At 34.0% G+C, this 17838-nt stretch overlaps 1 protein-coding gene across 2 annotated transcripts; it reads left to right on the top strand.

The window, feature by feature from the left end:
• The first annotated feature begins 569 nt into the window (after positions 1-569).
• On the top strand, positions 570-17729 carry soat2 (sterol O-acyltransferase 2). 2 transcript variants are annotated; one of them, XM_084425702.1, is made up of 16 exons: positions 570-688; positions 1906-2012; positions 4176-4228; positions 4859-5013; positions 5105-5155; positions 6114-6221; positions 7821-8094; positions 9293-9368; positions 9887-9971; positions 10051-10096; positions 10913-11042; positions 11364-11461; positions 12617-12715; positions 12793-12928; positions 13718-13863; positions 16885-17729. In XM_084425702.1, exons 2-16 carry the CDS (start codon positions 1940-1942, stop codon positions 16936-16938), a joined length of 1584 nt encoding a protein of 527 aa, XP_084281828.1. In that variant the 5' UTR covers positions 570-688; positions 1906-1939; the 3' UTR covers positions 16939-17729. The 2 variants fall into 2 exon arrangements, with proteins under 2 accessions (XP_084281828.1, XP_084281829.1); XM_084425703.1 differs by lacking the exon at positions 570-688 and having other exon boundaries at positions 1841-2012; positions 16885-17340.
• Positions 17730-17838: the final 109 nt, after the last annotated feature.

Below are 17838 nucleotides of genomic sequence, written 5' to 3'. Positions count from 1 at the left end.
CAATATGTCCCGCCTTTTCTTCCTGTTTCAGTGGAAATTACGTCAACGCATCAAACAAAGCTGTGCGATCCAAGACACTTCAAACTACAGAAGAGAAAATCGCTCACTGCTCTTAGCTGAATAACTTTAATAAGGATTAATCCATGTTTAAATTATAGAGTGAAGACTATGCGGTGTTAATTTACATTTGATTATTATATTTCTGTACCTGAAACTCTGGTATCTAAAATGTTGGTGTCATAACTGCCCGTTTCATGGCTGATAAAAAATAATTATGGCCGGGAAATGGCAAAAAGTGGGAAAAAGTTAGTTTTAGGCCCTGATATCTATCGCTGCAAAACATTCAAATAACAGTAAGACACAAATAGAAATAATCAAATCTGTCTAACAGAGCGATAGGGCCGTTTCGGCACGGGTCAGTGTGTAAGCAAGTCTACAAGAGCGTCTGGCTGACATCCAGAGGAATCGATTTAATCTGAGCTCACACTCTATCATGTGCTTATAGCCTACTTGTACAGTATAGAGACTGACAGCAGAGTCTGTGAACACAGGGTCAGTGGAGCAGATTCAGTGTGTAAACAGATCAGTGACGGTGTTGAGCAGAGCCTGAGGACACTGAAGAGCAAAGCTCATATAAACACACGTACAGTCACAGCGAACGGGACAAAACCACTGGAGATCCGCCAAGGTGAGTCCGTCCGTGTTCATTAACGCTTCAGTCTTCCTTCTGATAATTACGATTCATTTTCAGTGATTAAAATCAAGTACTGGCTGTTTTGTTATTTATAAGAAATATTATTGAAATATAAGAGTGAATCTCATGAAATCGGTCGGGAACATCTCCAGGTCATATTTCACTTAATAAATAAATAACTAAATAAAGGAAAACTTATTTTGTTCTCAGAAAGCATATTTTAGGACCATTTCTTTCTTTGTATTTTGAGATTGTATTCATGACAATTACATTTCCCTTCCAAATTCTTATACAAAAATAATGCTATATTTTAAGTTGTATTATTTATTCATCAAGGTACTGCTATTATGCTTTTGATTTGTAATAATTATATTTTTTCTGCAAAAAACATAAATTAAATAAATTATATATATATACACACATATATAGATAGATATATAGTAGTGCATTTATACATTTTCATATATATATATATATATTATTTGTAATAATTGTATTAAAGTAATTTTCTGCAAAAATACTACTACAGTAATAAGAATAACTAATATATATATATATATATATATATATATATATATACAAAAAAATTATTCTTAAATTTTTTGGGTGAAATATGATCTAGACATGTTTACCTGAAAATCATTCATAAATCCCTTCTTAGGAATGCTAATGAAGTTATTGTGTCTTTACAATTAAAAAGCAAATCAAATCTAGCAATCAAAGCATTCATAAATTCATAAAGTAAGAGATTCATAGGTATTAAATGAATTCATGAAGTGAGTTTTTCTGAAGTGACATCTGTGTCTGTCTCTGTTAGCATCATCTCCAACATCATTTATCAGCCATAACCATAAATGTGTGTAATAACATTCATTATTAAATCTGTGTGTCCATGACACTGAGGTCATATGTGACCTGCACATGCATTTGCTAAACGTAAAGTACAATGAGGGTTTCTTTCGGTCATGAAACTCTCGTTCATAATCAGCGAACGGTCAAAGATTAGCGCTGTTTACATTGAGATGTGTAAACTAGCTTTAGTGAATACACTATAGCACAGGTAACTTCAGGTCAACATGTTTCAGCAGGGTTCAAAAGGTCAGATGATGCATTAGACCGAATCATCAAGAGCTGGTTCATCTCCACTGAAACATCTGCAACCATCATCATGTTTTTCATGCATCTAAATATAAAACGTTGGTCTCTCCTAGACATTTCATCAGGACTCTGATCGATTAAAGCGTCATGTCAACACACGACACCAGAAACACTCGAGGCCGAGGAGCCACACACACTGAGAACGGCTCGATCATACAGCGTGAGTTCACACTGATGACAAACGTTGTACATGTTTGCATTAACCAATGTAAAGCACTATTATATTATTATACATTAACCAATGTAAAGCACTATTATGTTATTATACATAAACCAATGTAAAACACTATTATATTATTATACATTAACCAATGTAAAACACTATTATGTTATTATACATAAACCAATGTAAAGCACTATTATGTTATTATACATAAACCAATGTAAAGCACTATTATGTTATTATACATAAACCAATGTAAAGCACTATTATGTTATTATACATAAACCAATGTAAAACACTATTATATTATTATACATTAACCAATGTAAAGCACTATTATGTTATTATACATAAACCAATGTAAAGCACTATTATGTTATTATACATAAACCAATGTAAAACACTATTATATTATTATACATTAACCAATGTAAAGCACTATTATGTTATTATACATAAACCAATGTAAAACACTATTATATTATTATACATTAACCAATGTAAAGCACATTATGTTATTATACATAAACCAATGTAAAACACTATTATATTATTATACATTAACCAATGTAAAACACTATTATGTTATTATACATAAACCAATGTAAAACACTATTATATTATTATACATTAACCAATGTAAAGCACTATTATGTTATTATACATTAACTAATGTAAAGCACTATTATGTTATTATACATAAACCAATGTAAAACACTATTATATTATTATACATTAACCAATGTAAAGCACTATTATGTTATTATACATAAACCAATGTAAAACACTATTATATTATTATACATTAACCAATGTAAAGCACTATTATGTTATTATACATAAACCAATGTAAAACACTATTATATTATTATACATTAACCAATGTAAAGCACTATTATGTTATTATACATAAACCAATGTAAAGCACTATTATATTATTATACATTAACCAATGTAAAGCACTATTATGTTATTATACATTAACCAATGTAAAGCACTATTATATTATTATACATTAACCAATGTAAAGCACTATTATATTATTATACATTAACCAATGTAAAGCACTATTATATTATTATACATTAACCAATGTAAAGCACTATTATGTTATTATACATTAACCAATGTAAAGCACTATTATGTTATTATACATTAACCAATGTAAAGCACTATTATGTTATTATACATAAACCAATGTAAAACACTATTATATTATTATACATTAACCAATGTAAAGCACTATTATGTTATTATACATAAACCAATGTAAAGCACTATTATATTATTATACATTAACCAATGTAAAGCACTATTATGTTATTATACATTAACCAATGTAAAGCACTATTATATTATTATACATTAACCAATGTAAAACACTATTATATTATTATACATTAACCAATGTAAAGCACTATTATGTTATTATACATTAACCAATGTAAAGCACTATTATGTTATTATACATAAACCAATGTAAAACACTATTATATTATTATACATTAACCAATGTAAAGCACTATTATGTTATTATACATTAACCAATGTAAAGCACTATTATATTATTATACATTAACCAATGTAAAGCACTATTATATTATTATACATTAACCAATGTAAAGCACTATTATATTATTATACATAAACCAATGTAAAGCACTATTATATTATTATACATAAACCAATGTAAAACACTATTATATTATTATACATTAACCAATGTAAAGCACTATTATATTATTATACATTAACCAATGACTATTATATTATTATACATTAACCAATGTAAAGCACTATTATATTATACATTAACCAATGTAAAGCACTATTATATTATTATACATTAACCAATGTAAAACACTATTATATTATTATACATTAACCAATGACTATTATATTATTATACATTAACCAATGTAAAGCACTATTATATTATTATACATTAACCAATGTAAAGCACTATTATATTATTATACATTAACCAATGTAAAGCACTATTATATTATTATACATTAACCAATGTAAAGCACTATTACATTATTATACATTAACCAATGTAAAGCACTATTACATTATTATACATTAACCAATGTAAAGCACTGCTGTACTGTGTGTGTGTGTGTGTGTGTGTGTGTGTGTGTGTGTGTGTGTGTGTAGATGAGAATCACACGAGAATGAGAGAGATGACACAGAGAAACCAAGACATGGAGGTAAGACACTTCACTGCCGAAAACAACATGATCCTGCCCAAATAAGAACGAACATTAATTTTGTTGTGTGTGTGTGTGTGTGTGTGTGTGTGTGTGTGTGTGTGTGTGCTGAAATTAAAGGCATCAAATACCAATTACATTGTTTTATTACAACAGTTATAGTAATATATCAGCATTTTTGTATCTGAGAATTTAATGAAAATATCAAAATACAAATATATATATATATATGTATATATATATATATATATATATATATATATATATATATATATATATATATATACACACACACACACACACACACATACACACAAACATACACACATATATTATGTAAACACAAACTTTAATTTTAGAATCGATTTGACAGCACTAGAATAAATAAAATCCCAGTGGTTATTTTAAGAAAAGATATTTTCATATAATATATATATATATATATTTTTTTATGATTGTAAATCTATTTTAGTATTGCATATTGCAGTATTTATAGTCCATGGTGATTTTTGCCTTTAATAAAAAAATAATAATAATTAAAAAAAAGAACATTTAGAACAACCCAACACCATGATAGCGCAGTCTCAGCTGGTCTCAGACTGATCATATGAAACTGTTTCTTCTGCTCAGAGGATGAAAGAGGAAGTGATCAGACATGTTCAGTCTCGTCTGAATGAAGTGTTGGAGCGAGCGCTCACTGACTCACTGCAGTCTCTGTCCACACACACACAAACACAAACACAAACACAAACACACACTGACCAGACGGGAAGCACCAATAACAGGTGAGAGTTTCTGTGATGTCACATCCTGCCAATGCAGAATGAGTTACGTGCCTGAATAAAAGTGTTTCTGCACATATACTTTGATTTCCAGGCACAAACTGGAGCAGGGGAAGGTGTTTATAGCCAGATGCTCACTGCTGGAGTAAGGTCACAACTTCTTAAAAATATTAAAGCGTGTTTTAGATGTTCTGAAAAACTGTAATTGTCACCAGTTTACTTTATTATTCTTCCTCCCCAATGGGAGTGTATGGCAGCCCTATGAACCGCAAGTGTTCAAAAAAAAAAAAGATGAAAATTGGCACACTTGTAGTGATGGTAATGAACAGTAATAAGACCGACTCTGGGGTCTCTAAGACCAACTCTATAGCGCCACCACCAGTTCAAAAATTCACTTTTCAAAAGGTAATACGTTTTGAACGCTTTGTTCTAGAAAATATGTTGCAAACTTAATATTGACTCAAAATTGGTTCAGAGGCTGTATCTTAGCAAAACTTTGATCGATTGAAACGAAACTTGGTACACTTAATCAGAACCATAATCTGAGGGCCCATGCCAAATTTGGGAACAGTGCCACCAACAGGTCATGAGAAATGAAAAATCATAACTTCTGAACAGTTTGTCAGAAAATAGTGACCTTGGTGCCTATGGATTCCTCGTCTCATGCCCAATCCCAAGACATGATCGGCCATTTTGAATTTTGTCATAAATTGCATCTTTTAAACGATCTGACATATCGGCACAACATTTCTGGTCATGGGTCCGAATCCTGTGGCACAGGCCCAGACCGCAAGAGATACTGTGGCCAGAAGAGCATCTGTTCCAGACATGGTGTCGTTCTAAGAATAATCGAATCTGAACTTGTTAAATATAGCATTTATTTGTCATTCGCTGCATTTATATTATGCAAAATTGAACTACTGAACCTCGGAAGCTAAGTGAAAGTGTGTCGTGTTTTTTTATTTTTTATGTTCGTTCTGTTTTTGCTCTTCTGGCTCTGCTCTGCTGTTGCTTCCCCTTCGGGGCTTGCAGCTATATTTATTATTATTATTATTAATATTTTAACCAAGAATGGCACAAAAAATGTGTTCCTCTCTCTCCAGTGAGTTATTTGAGATCAGTCACATCAGGACCATCTACCACATGTTCATCGCAGCTCTATTCCTCTTCATCATGAGCACTTTAGCAGTGGACTACATCGACCAGGGCAGGTGAGTGAGTGTGTGTGTGCGTGTGAGAGTGTGTGTGTGAGAGAGTGAGTGTGTGAATGTGTGTGGGAGTGTGTGAATATGTGTGTGAATGTGTGAGTGTGTATGTGTGTGTATACATGTGCGTGAGTGTGTGAGTGTTGTGTAAGTGTGTGTGTGTGTGTGTGAGAGAGAGAGTGTGTGAGTGTGCATATATAAAGTAAAGACAATTAACCTGAAAAACAGACAATTAAACGAAAATAAGCCTGACAGTGAGTGTGTGTGTGTATGTGTGAGCCTGACAGTGAGTGTGTGTATGTGTGTGTGTGAGAGCCTGACAGTGAGTGTGTGTATGTGTGTGTGAGAGCCTGACAGTGAGTGTGTGTATACGTGTGTGTGTGTGAGGGCCTGACAGTGAGTGTGTGTATACGTGTGTGTGTGTGTGTGAGAGAGAGTGTGTGAGTGTGCATATATAAAGTAAAGACAATTAACCTGAAAAACAGTCAATTAAACAAAAATAAGCCTGACAGTGAGTGTGTGTGTGTATGTGTGAGCCTGACAGTGAGTGTGTGTATGTGTGTGAGAGCCTGACAGTGAGTGTGTGTGTGTGAGCCTGACAGTGAGTGTGTGTATGTGTGTGTGTGAGAGCCTGACAGTGAGTGTGTGTATGTGTGTGTGAGAGCCTGACAGTGAGTGTGTGTATGTGTGTGAGAGCCTGACAGTGAGTGTGTGTGTGTGAGCCTGACAGTGAGTGTGTGTATGTGTGTGTGTGAGAGCCTGACAGTGAGTGTGTGTATGTGTGTGTGAGAGCCTGACAGTGAGTGTGTGTATACGTGTGTGTGTGTGAGGGCCTGACAGTGAGTGTGTGTATACGTGTGTGTGTGTGAGAGCCTGACAGTGAGTGTGTGTACAGTATACGTGTGTGTGTGAGAGCCTGACAGTGAGTGTGTGTATACGTGTGTGTGTGAGAGCCTGACAGTGAGTGTGTGTATACGTGTGTGTGTGAGAACCTGACAGTGAGTGTGTGTATGTGTGTGTGAGAGCCTGACAGTGAGTGTGTGTATACGTGTGTGTGTGTGAGAACCTGACAGTGAGTGTGTGTATACGTGTGTGTGTGTGAGGGCCTGACAGTGTGTGTGTATACGTGTGTGTGAGGGCCTGACAGTGTGTGTGTATACGTGTGTGTGTGTGTGAGGGCCTGACAGTGAGTGTGTGTATACGTGTGTGTGTGTGTGAGAGCCTGACAGTGAGTGTGTGTGAGAACCTGACAGTGAGTGTGTGTATACGTGTGTGTGTGTGAGAGCCTGACAGTGAGTGTGTGTATGTGTGTGTGTGAGAGCCTGACAGTGAGTGTGTGTACGTGTGTGTGAGAGCCTGACAGTGAGTGTGTGTATACGTGTGTGTGTGTGAGGGCCTGACAGTGAGTGTGTGTATACGTGTGTGTGTGAGAGCCTGACAGTGAGTGTGTGTGAGAACCTGACAGTGAGTGTGTGTATACGTGTGTGTGTGTGAGGGCCTGACAGTGTGTGTGTGTGAGAGCCTGACAGTGAGTGTGTGTGAGAACCTGACAGTGAGTGTGTGTATACGTGTGTGTGAGGGCCTGACAGTGTGTGTATCTTTCAGGCTGGTTCTGGACTTTGATCTGTTCTATTACGCGTTTGGTCAGTTGGGTACGGTGGTCTGGGCCTGGACGCTCATGTTTAGCTACACTCTGCTCGGGCCGTACCACGTTCTGCGGGTCTGGGGCGAACGGGCCCTCAGGAGCCGCTGGAAGACGTGTGTGTGTGCGCTCACGCTGTGTGCTGCGCAGACGAGCATGCTGGGAATATTCCCTGTGTGTGTCGTCCTGCATTATCAGCTGCCGCCCGCATCACGATTCATCATCATATTAGAACAGGTACTGGGAATATACAATCGACATGCTTAATCTACTTTATTATTACATTACATGCATATGTAATATATTTAAATGCATATGCATGTAATTTGACAATTAAATTAAATAAATTATATCAAATTAAATGTATATACATATAAAATAATTTAAAGATTTTTGTGTTTAATGTTTAAATTTGTATAATAAATAAAATATTAATTATATAATAAATTATATAGAATTATTTTATATATAATATATTTTAATATATAATCTACATGATAATTAAATTATATCTAATAATTAGGTATATAATCAAAAATAAGTTACATATATAATTTAATGACAATTAAATCAAATAAATAGACAAATAATATATATTTTAATGACAATCATTTATAAAATATATATAATATATTTTTGTATATAATCTACAGGATAATTAAATGAGATGTATAATCAGAAATACATTACATATATAATTGAATGATTATAAAAAAATAAAAAATAAAAATGATATATATATATATATATATATATTTATTTGAGTGATTATTATTTAATATAAAATTATTTATAATAATATGATATAATATAATATTATTTATAATAATATAATATATAATATTTAATACATCATTACATCAAACACTATGAAGTTTAATAAATTAATGGTTAACAAACTGGGTTTTAATAATAATATATCATTTAATGAAAATCATTATTTATATAATATATTTTTATAATCTATATAATTAAATGAGATGTATAATCAGAAATATACATATTTAATTTAATGATTATTAAATAAAATAATAGACTATAGAAAAATAATAGAATATATATATATATATATATATATATATATATATATATATATATATATATATATATATCATTTAATGATTATCATTATCTTCATTACATCCAATACTATGAAGATAAAACGTTTGTTTAGTTAATGGTTAATGAACTGGGTTTTAATAATAGTGTGCCAGACCCGAAGCGACGCCCAGTGGTGTGTGCCACCGTTCATTTGAGGTTCAGGGTCCAAAGTCTGCTGGCCTTTGCCAAATTAAACAAATACTCAATGATTGGCATCATCTCATGCATATCAAAGCAGATGTGCTCAAATAGGGGGACAGGGGTCAGAGGTCAGCGGCCTAATGGACAAAACTGGGCAGATACAGTCCGACTAACTCCTGCTTTTACTCCACAGATCAGATTAGTGATGAAGAGCTACTCGTTTATCCGTGAAACCGTACCAGCCGTCCTCAAAAACAACACACAGAAGGGTGAGAGTGCTAAAAACACACCAGATATCATTTTCACTAGTGTGTGCAGGACACTATAGCTCATTAATGTAAGTGAGGAGAGCAAAATAAAGTAAACTGTGACATATTATACCCAATAATTCTTCATACAGCGACTACCTGTAAAGATTTGGGACCAAATATGATTCAGACACTTTGAGCTGATCATGTTTTGCTGAAGTGTGTTTTTTCTTTAATTGCTAATGCTCTTTTTACACACAGACTGAACACAATGAAGCATTGCTTGGTGATTGGTTGAGCTAAACTGGTATTATCTAATTGTGTAGTTAAATTTAACAGCTGACAGATATTCAACATAATTCATGTGTGAGACAGTCTAACAGAAGGACGGACAAAACCAGTCAAATATCAACTGAGTTCTGCTCATATTTTATTACCATTTTCTAAACTAAAGTGAATAAACTGCGAAACTGTGAGAAATGTCTGAGTAAATGTTGGTTTGAGTCGTAACGCTGATCTTCACGTCTGTTTTTCCACAGATAAACCTCTGCGATATCCGTCACTCTCCAGTTATTTGTACTTCTTGTTTTGCCCGACTCTGATCTACCGTGAGGAGTATCCGCGGTAAACGCCTCTTGTTGAGCCACACGACTGTATTACAGACTTAAAAATCAATATCCTCACTGTTTACTGTTCCCTTCAGAAACCCGTCCATCAGGTGGAACTACGTCGGCATGAACTTCCTGAGGGTGGGATTGACCAATCGCTCACTTTAACACGTCTGGCTCATATTACACCCAAACATTTAAATCAAAAATGAGAAATTGTATTTTGCATAAACAAAAGAAAAAGGTAAAAAGCAATGTTTTGAACTGTAACATTATTTTTTTCCTGATAATTTCACTCCTCAATTCTTATTACTTTTATACAGTGATGAAAATCAACAAAATATTTTTTAAATAGCACAAATTAAATTTAGCACACAGCAAATACCACCATGATCTGTAGCCTACTTACAGCTATACTTGATGATAAAAATGATCATGACCAACATATAAATAAATATATATAAAAAAAAAGGTCTGCAGATGATCTTATACTCCGTCTGTCAGTATTATCAGGTGTTTGATTGTCTATTTATAAATAAATAAATTATATTAAAATATAAATACATTTTAAAAAGGACATTAGAGTATATTTAACAAACACATTTCACTCCAATTTTTTTTTCTTTTCCGTCATGAAAATGATGGCACAGTACAAACCCCTGACTGGTTGTAGAGCAGTGTTAGTGTGTTAGTGTTCACACACAGAGTGGTAGTGTGTTAGTGTTCACACACAGAGTGGTAGTGTGTTAATGTTCACACACAGAGTGGTAGTGTGTTAGTGTTCACACACAGAGTGGTAGTGTGTTAATGTTCACACACAGAGTGGTAGTGTGTTAATGTTCACACACAGAGTGGTAGTGTGTTAATGTTCACACACAGAGTGGTAGTGTGTTAGTGTTCACACACAGTGTTAGTCTCACCGTGAGAGTTGGTAACGCTCTTGTTCCTCTGTCTCAGATCTTGGCCAGTTTCTTCTACCTGTACTTCATACTGGTGCGCTTGTGCATCCCAGTGTTCCGGAACAACAGCCACCAGCCGCTCAACTCACGCTCACTCATCCTGATGCTCTTCCATGCAGCCTTTCCAGGTACACACACACACACACCCTAAACCTACCCATCACATACACACACACCCTAAACCTACCCATCACACACACACACACACACACACACACACTATGTCTTTGCTCTAAGTCAACATGAAATAAAAATTCACTGATCTGATTCACCAGTACAAACTATTTATGAACTTTACTCAAACTGCAACAGTTCACATCCGAAACGACTTTCAATTTCAGATGATGTCACAAGAATGCGCAGCCTATATTAGTTAATATAAAGAAAAGCGGTTTATGTATGTATTATCCAGGCAGTGTGTGTGATTTGAGACTCGTTGTTGTGTTCAGGGATGCTCATGTTAATGTTGGGCTTCTACGCGTTCCTGCACTGTTGGCTCAACGCCTTCGCCGAGATGCTGCGTTTCGCTGACCGGATGTTTTACAAAGTAAGTGATCTCTCATTAGTTTAAAGTAAACTATTTTCTATGTATGAACGTATAGAAAAGTTGTAAACACTTCATAAGGTTTTAAGTCCCCCTGTAGTCTTTTCATTTTATCCCTTAAAACTAATCTTTGATCATCAAAATGACATATTTAAACATTATTTCCCTTGAAAAATGTCTTCATGCCTTAAAATATCTTGACTGTAACTCGACACCCTTGCCTCATTTAGTATGCGTGATTCTATGAATATGCAAATGAGCCCCGCCTCCACTCACTCACTCAGCTCAGAGATCCACTGGTTGACGATCACACGTTGATCTGATTGGTTACAAGGTAGTTTGTGACGTCAGAAACACCAGCGATTTCAAAGCGTGTTTTTGAGACTGTCTTTGGTTCACTGCAGTTTTAAGGAGGAAATACTCAGCAATGGTGTCGACTTATGAATTTGCACATGGTTTGTCTTAAAGCATATTAAAAACACCACATAGACACATAAACAACATTAAAAGCTGGATTCTCACCACAGGGGGACTTTAAACAGATGAGTTTTTAGTGTTTATTTATGTTTGCATTTAGTTTATATATTTTTTTGAAAAACTTTTTTGTTTGTTTCTTTCATTTTAATTTATCAATTTTAAATGTAAACATTTATAATTCTATATTTTTATAAATTTTGAAGTTTCACAGCAGAAAAATTTGATTTTATTTACAAATGTCATATGCAAGGATTGATCGTTGTTTTTATTTTGTTCATTATATAAAAGGAATCAACTAAAGCTTCCGATGCCCATAAAACATTAGATTAAATTACTTTATTTTCTTTTTTATGTTATTTTTTATTTTTTTTTAGTTTTAAATGTAAAAATGTAGCATTTTAAATGTTTATAAATTAAGTAGAATTGGCAATGTCAATATCACAACTGCATAAATATTGTATTATTTTTTTAAGGAGAAAATACTCAGCAATGGTGTCGACTTATGAATTTACACATGGTTTGTCTTACAGCGTATTATAAACACCACATAGACACATAAACAACATTAAAAGCTGGATTTTCACCACAGAGGGACTTTAAGAAAGATGAATAATGTACATTGCTTGTTGTTATTAACGAGTGCTGGTTCACAGGTTTAGAGTCTCGTCTCTCTTTCATCAGGACTGGTGGAACTCCACTTCTTTTGCCAATTATTACCGCACATGGAACATCGTCGTACACGACTGGCTTTATTATTACGGCTACAGAGACTTCCTCCGGGTGAGAACGAGTCGCACTGTTAAAATACGTGTCGTGTCTGAATGATTCTGACCTTGAGTCTGTCTTGATCCCCTCAGCTGTCGGGTTATAAACTCCGCTCGATGGCCACACTGTGTGTCTTTGCCGTTTCTGCATTCGTTCATGAATACGCCTTCACGATGGGCTTCGGGTTCTTCTACCCGGTGATGTTCTGCACATTCGCGGGTATCGGTGGTAAGAACGGTAGTTTAACTAATTGGTAACACTTTACAATAAGGTCATTTTGACAAATGGAACCTTATTGTAAAGTGTTACCAACTATTTTTATGTATTGTATGTTTTTGCTGCACTTGCAGTCAAACCAAAATTTACTCAGACACCTTCAACATTTCTCACATTATCACAGTTTATTCACTATAGTTTAGAAAATGGTAATAAAATATGAGCAGAACTCAGTTGATATTTGACTGGTTTTGTCCGTCCTTCTGTTAGACTGTCTCACACATGAATTATGCTGAATATCTGTCAGCTGTTAAATTTAACTACACAATTAGATAATACCAGTTTAGCTCAACCAATCACCAAGCAATGCTTCATTGTGTTCAGTCTGTGTGTAAAAAGAGCATTAGCAATTAAAGACGAAACACTTCAGCAAAACATGATCAGCTCAAAGTGTCTGAGTAATATTTGATCCCAGATTTGTATAAACGTTACTGGTAGTCACTGTATGAAGAGTTATTGGGTATAATATGTCACAGTTTACTTTATTTTGCTCTCCTCACTTACATTAATGAGCTATAGTGTCCTGCACACACTAGCAAAAAAAATATATCTGGTGCTTTAATAATTTTTGGTGTGACTGATATCAGAGCATTCTAGGATTTCCTCATCCGTAAATTAATTAAATAAATACAAACAAAGCCTTAAGATTTTGGCCAACATGAAATATCTAGACAGCATAATGACAAGTTAAAGTTAAAGAGCAGGCTGAAATGTGGTGATTTTTTGTGTGTACCTTTCCAGTGGTGTTTAACTTCGCCATGAACGACAGCCGGAAGAGCCCGGTGTGGAACATCATCATGTGGGTGTGTCTGTTCATCGGTCAGGGCATCCACGTGTGTCTGTACTGTCTGGAGTGGTACGCGCAGATCCACTGCCCGCGCACTGGGGTGAGGACTCATCCACAGGGAACACTGCTTACGCCACCGAATAAACAAACAACCAAAAAGATAATAACTTTTTATCTCAGATTTTTTTTTTTTCTCGTAATACTGAATTTACATCTCAAATACTGAAATTTTTTCTCGTAATACTGAATTTACATTTCGCAATTCTGACTTTTTTTCCTCATAATACTGAATTTACATCTCGCAATTCTGACTTTTTTTTCTCGTAATACTGAATTTACATCTCGCAATTCTGACTTTTTTTCCTCGTAATACTGAATTTACATCTCGCAATTCTGAATTTACATCTCACAATTCTGACTTTTTTTTCTCGTAATACTGAATTTACATCTCACAATTCTGACTTTTTTTCTCGTAATACTGAATTTACATCTCGCAATTCTGACTTTTTTCTTGTAATACTGAATTTACATCTCGCAATTCTGAATTTACATCTCGCAATTCTGACTTTTTTTTCTCGTAATACTGAATTTACATCTCGCAATTCTGAATTTACATCTCGCAATTCTGACTTTTTTTTCTCGTAATACTGAATTTACATCTCGCAATTCTGAATTTACATCTCGCAATTCTGACTTTTTTTTCTCGTAATACTGAATTTACATCTCGCAATTCTGAATTTACATCTCACAATTCTGACTTTTTTTTCTCGTAATACTGAATTTACATCTCGCAATTCTGAATTTACATCTCGCAATTCTGACTTTTTTTTCTCGTAATACTGAATTTACATCTCGCAATTCTGAATTTACATCTCACAATTCGGACTTTTTTTTCTCGTAATACTGAATTTACATCTCACAATTCTGACTTTTTTTTCTCGTAATACTGAATTTACATCTCGCAATTCTGACTTTTTTTCTTGTAATACTGAATTTACATCTTGCAATTCTGACTTTTTTTCTCGTAATACTGAATTTACATCTCGCAATTCTGAATTTACATCTCACAATTCTGACTTTTTTTCTTGTAATACTGAATTTACATCTCGCAATTCTGACTTTTTTTCTCGTAATACTGAATTTACATCTCGCAATTCTGACTTTTTTTTCTCGTAATACTGAATTTACATCTCGCAATTCTGAATTTACATCTCGCAATTCTGACTTTTTTTTCTCGTAATACTGAATTTACATCTCGCAATTCTGAATTTACATCTCACAATTCTGACTTTTTTTTCTCGTAATACTGAATTTACATCTCGCAATTCTGAATTTACATCTCGCAATTCTGACTTTTTTTTCTCGTAATACTGAATTTACATCTCGCAATTCTGAATTTACATCTCACAATTCGGACTTTTTTTTCTCGTAATACTGAATTTACATCTCGCAATTCGGACTTTTTTTTCCTCGTAATACTGAATTTACATCTCGCAATTCTGACTTTTTTTTCTCGTAATACTGAATTTACATCTCGCAATTCTGAATTTACATCTCACAATTCTGATTTTTTTTTCTCGTAATACTGAATTTACACCTCACAATTCTGACTTTTTTTTCTCGTAATACTGAATTTACATCTCGCAATTCTGACTTTTTTTTCTCATAATACTGAATTTACATCTCACAATTCTGACTTTTTTTTCTCGTAATACTGAATTTAAATTGACTTTTTTCTTTTTTCGACTTTTTCTCGGTGTACAGAGTTTACATCCTGAAATGCTGCTTTTTTGATTAAAAAATAAAGTAACCAACTTTTTTGTGTTAAAAAGGTCAATTACCTTTTTTATTCCGTGGCAGAAATAAGCATCCATACACCAGAACCTACTTCACCGTATCACAGCAGGATTCCCAGGCCATCTTTAAAGCTACACTGTGTAGGATTTTCTCCCATCTAGCGGTGAAATTGTTTATGACTACCAACTGAATATTACTTTCTAGCCCCTCTCATTCCGAGGGCGTTTTAACTCCTAATTAATTAATTAATTAATTATTTCAAATCTGCCGGCAGTCGCGAGTAATCTGCCCCTCGCATTCGTCACGGTGCCACTGAGTGTAAAAACGCGAAAGGCGAAGCTTGAATTTCCAGGTTTGTCCCTCTTTGGCTAATGTATTTTCAAGATGGAGGCGAGCGACTCGCTCGTATGTATTCTAAATGGCAGATTCTACGCTTACGAGAATACTTGATTAGTTGGTAGAAGTAATTACACATTAATGAGCACATATCATTTTGAAAGAACAAAGTGTTTTTTGCTAAGAATCAACTTAAAAAAATGACACAGTGTAGCTTTAAGCACTGCACACGGCCAAAGTTCCCAGACGCACAATAAAAACACTCACACTTGCGCTTTGATTAACGGATCACTGTTTGATCACAAAGGCTCACAGTGCAGATGTCGCTCAAAGACTGTGAAGATTAAGTTCTGTCCAGGATTAGGTTACAAGTCCAGCAAAGCCAACTGAAGAGCACACTGACAGATGGTGTAAGACAGCTCAGAAATAAAGAACAACAAAAAGCAGAGAGGGATATAAAGTTATGAAACAACAAGAGATAGCAGAATAAAGGTGTAAAAAAATAATAATTGTAGAACGGTACAAATAGTCATTTAAAAAAAAATGAAACATCCACTTGGTGGCACTGCAGGGTCACTTTGAGTAAATCACCATTTCTATGCAAGTCAACAGGGTTTGAAACAACACAAAGGTAAGCAAATTATAAGACAATATAAATTTTTGACTGAACAGTCCCTTTAAAAACAATCATTTCTTGACATTGCCAGTCAGTAATAAAAAAAAAAGAACAAAAATACGACATTTTTTTCTTCCGTCCAGTGCTTTGATTATCACTAACACTTCCATGGTTTAATTAAAGGTTTCACAAGAAAGAAAACTCTGATTGGACACTGCATTAATGCGCTCAACAGGCTTCACTGTGATTGGCTACAACGCTGCAAATAGAAATGTGTAGATGTTGTGTTTGCGCTCTCTTCAGAGTACAGTAATGCCATGAATCATATTTAACAACAGGTTCATAGTTCATGTTTGCATTCTCTCAAAACAGACAAGCTTCTGGGAGCTAGTGACGCCACGATCATGGACGTGTAATTACCAGTGACATCAATACAAACATCACAGCGACTTCATCAGCGTCAATATTTACTTCAGTTAATGACCATGTGCTTTGTGAGGGATCAGGCATGACACTTTATGAAATATGTTACATAACATACTTTAACATTTCATGCTTAATGAAGCACATCAGCCTCTCTGTAAATGTGATGAGTGTGTATATACTTTAATGAATGTAATAATGCACATTATAAACAAACTTTTCTTTTAAACTATTAAAAATTGTACTGTTTAAGCTTATGGAACATAGAAAATGCAACTTATTTTATATTCTCAATTTATATTGTATTCCGAAAATACAAAATCTGTACAATCGTAAATTAGTAAGTCACGAAATGAAAGTAAAATACCAATAAATCACGTTAGTCAGATGTTTATTCTGTTCATCAGGAGCAGTTTCCATGTTTCATTAACAGGTCTTGTTAGGATTGTGTATCACCACTTGTTTTCATAACCCCAAAATGCCACTATTTTCACTTTGTGTTATTTTTGTACATTTTTAAATGACTGGTGGCTCATACCAACATTGTATTAACAAAAACTAGTTTAGGACTGTTATTTAATAGGCCTACTGTTTATTTATCAGTATTAGTCATATTCTTACAATTTATGTGTATGTTAAGTAAAGGGAGACAGTACTTGTGTGTGTGTCAACAATTTTTGTGTAAGCAAATTTATTATAATAGGCTTTATACATGCATATATATATATTCCAAAAATGTGGGTCCCATGGCCACAGGAGTTGAGAACCACTGGTATAAAGCTATTCAAAACATCATTCAATGTAAATTGTGATAATATTAATTAATAATCGCAATTACAATTTCAAGGGAATAAACGACAATTATGAATTTGTCATAATCGTGCAGCAACTGCTGCAACATTT

Source organism: Rutilus rutilus (genome assembly GCF_951802725.1).
Source record: "Rutilus rutilus genome assembly, chromosome: 12".
Lineage (NCBI taxonomy): Eukaryota > Metazoa > Chordata > Actinopteri > Cypriniformes > Leuciscidae > Rutilus > Rutilus rutilus.
This window is presented reverse-complemented; position numbering and strand designations above follow the sequence as displayed.

Bases quoted from the DNA above. Each gene is read 5' to 3' on its own strand.
- soat2 (XM_084425702.1), top strand. From the start codon at position 1,940: ATGTCAACACACGACACCAGAAACACTCGAGGCCGAGGAGCCACACAC. The intron at 5,156-6,113 runs GTAAGGTCACAA...CTCTCTCTCCAG, and splicing joins GCCAGATGCTCACTGCTGGA to TGAGTTATTTGAGATCAGTC. The intron at 13,864-16,884 runs GTGAGGACTCAT...CTCTCAAAACAG, and splicing joins TCCACTGCCCGCGCACTGGG to ACAAGCTTCTGGGAGCTAGT.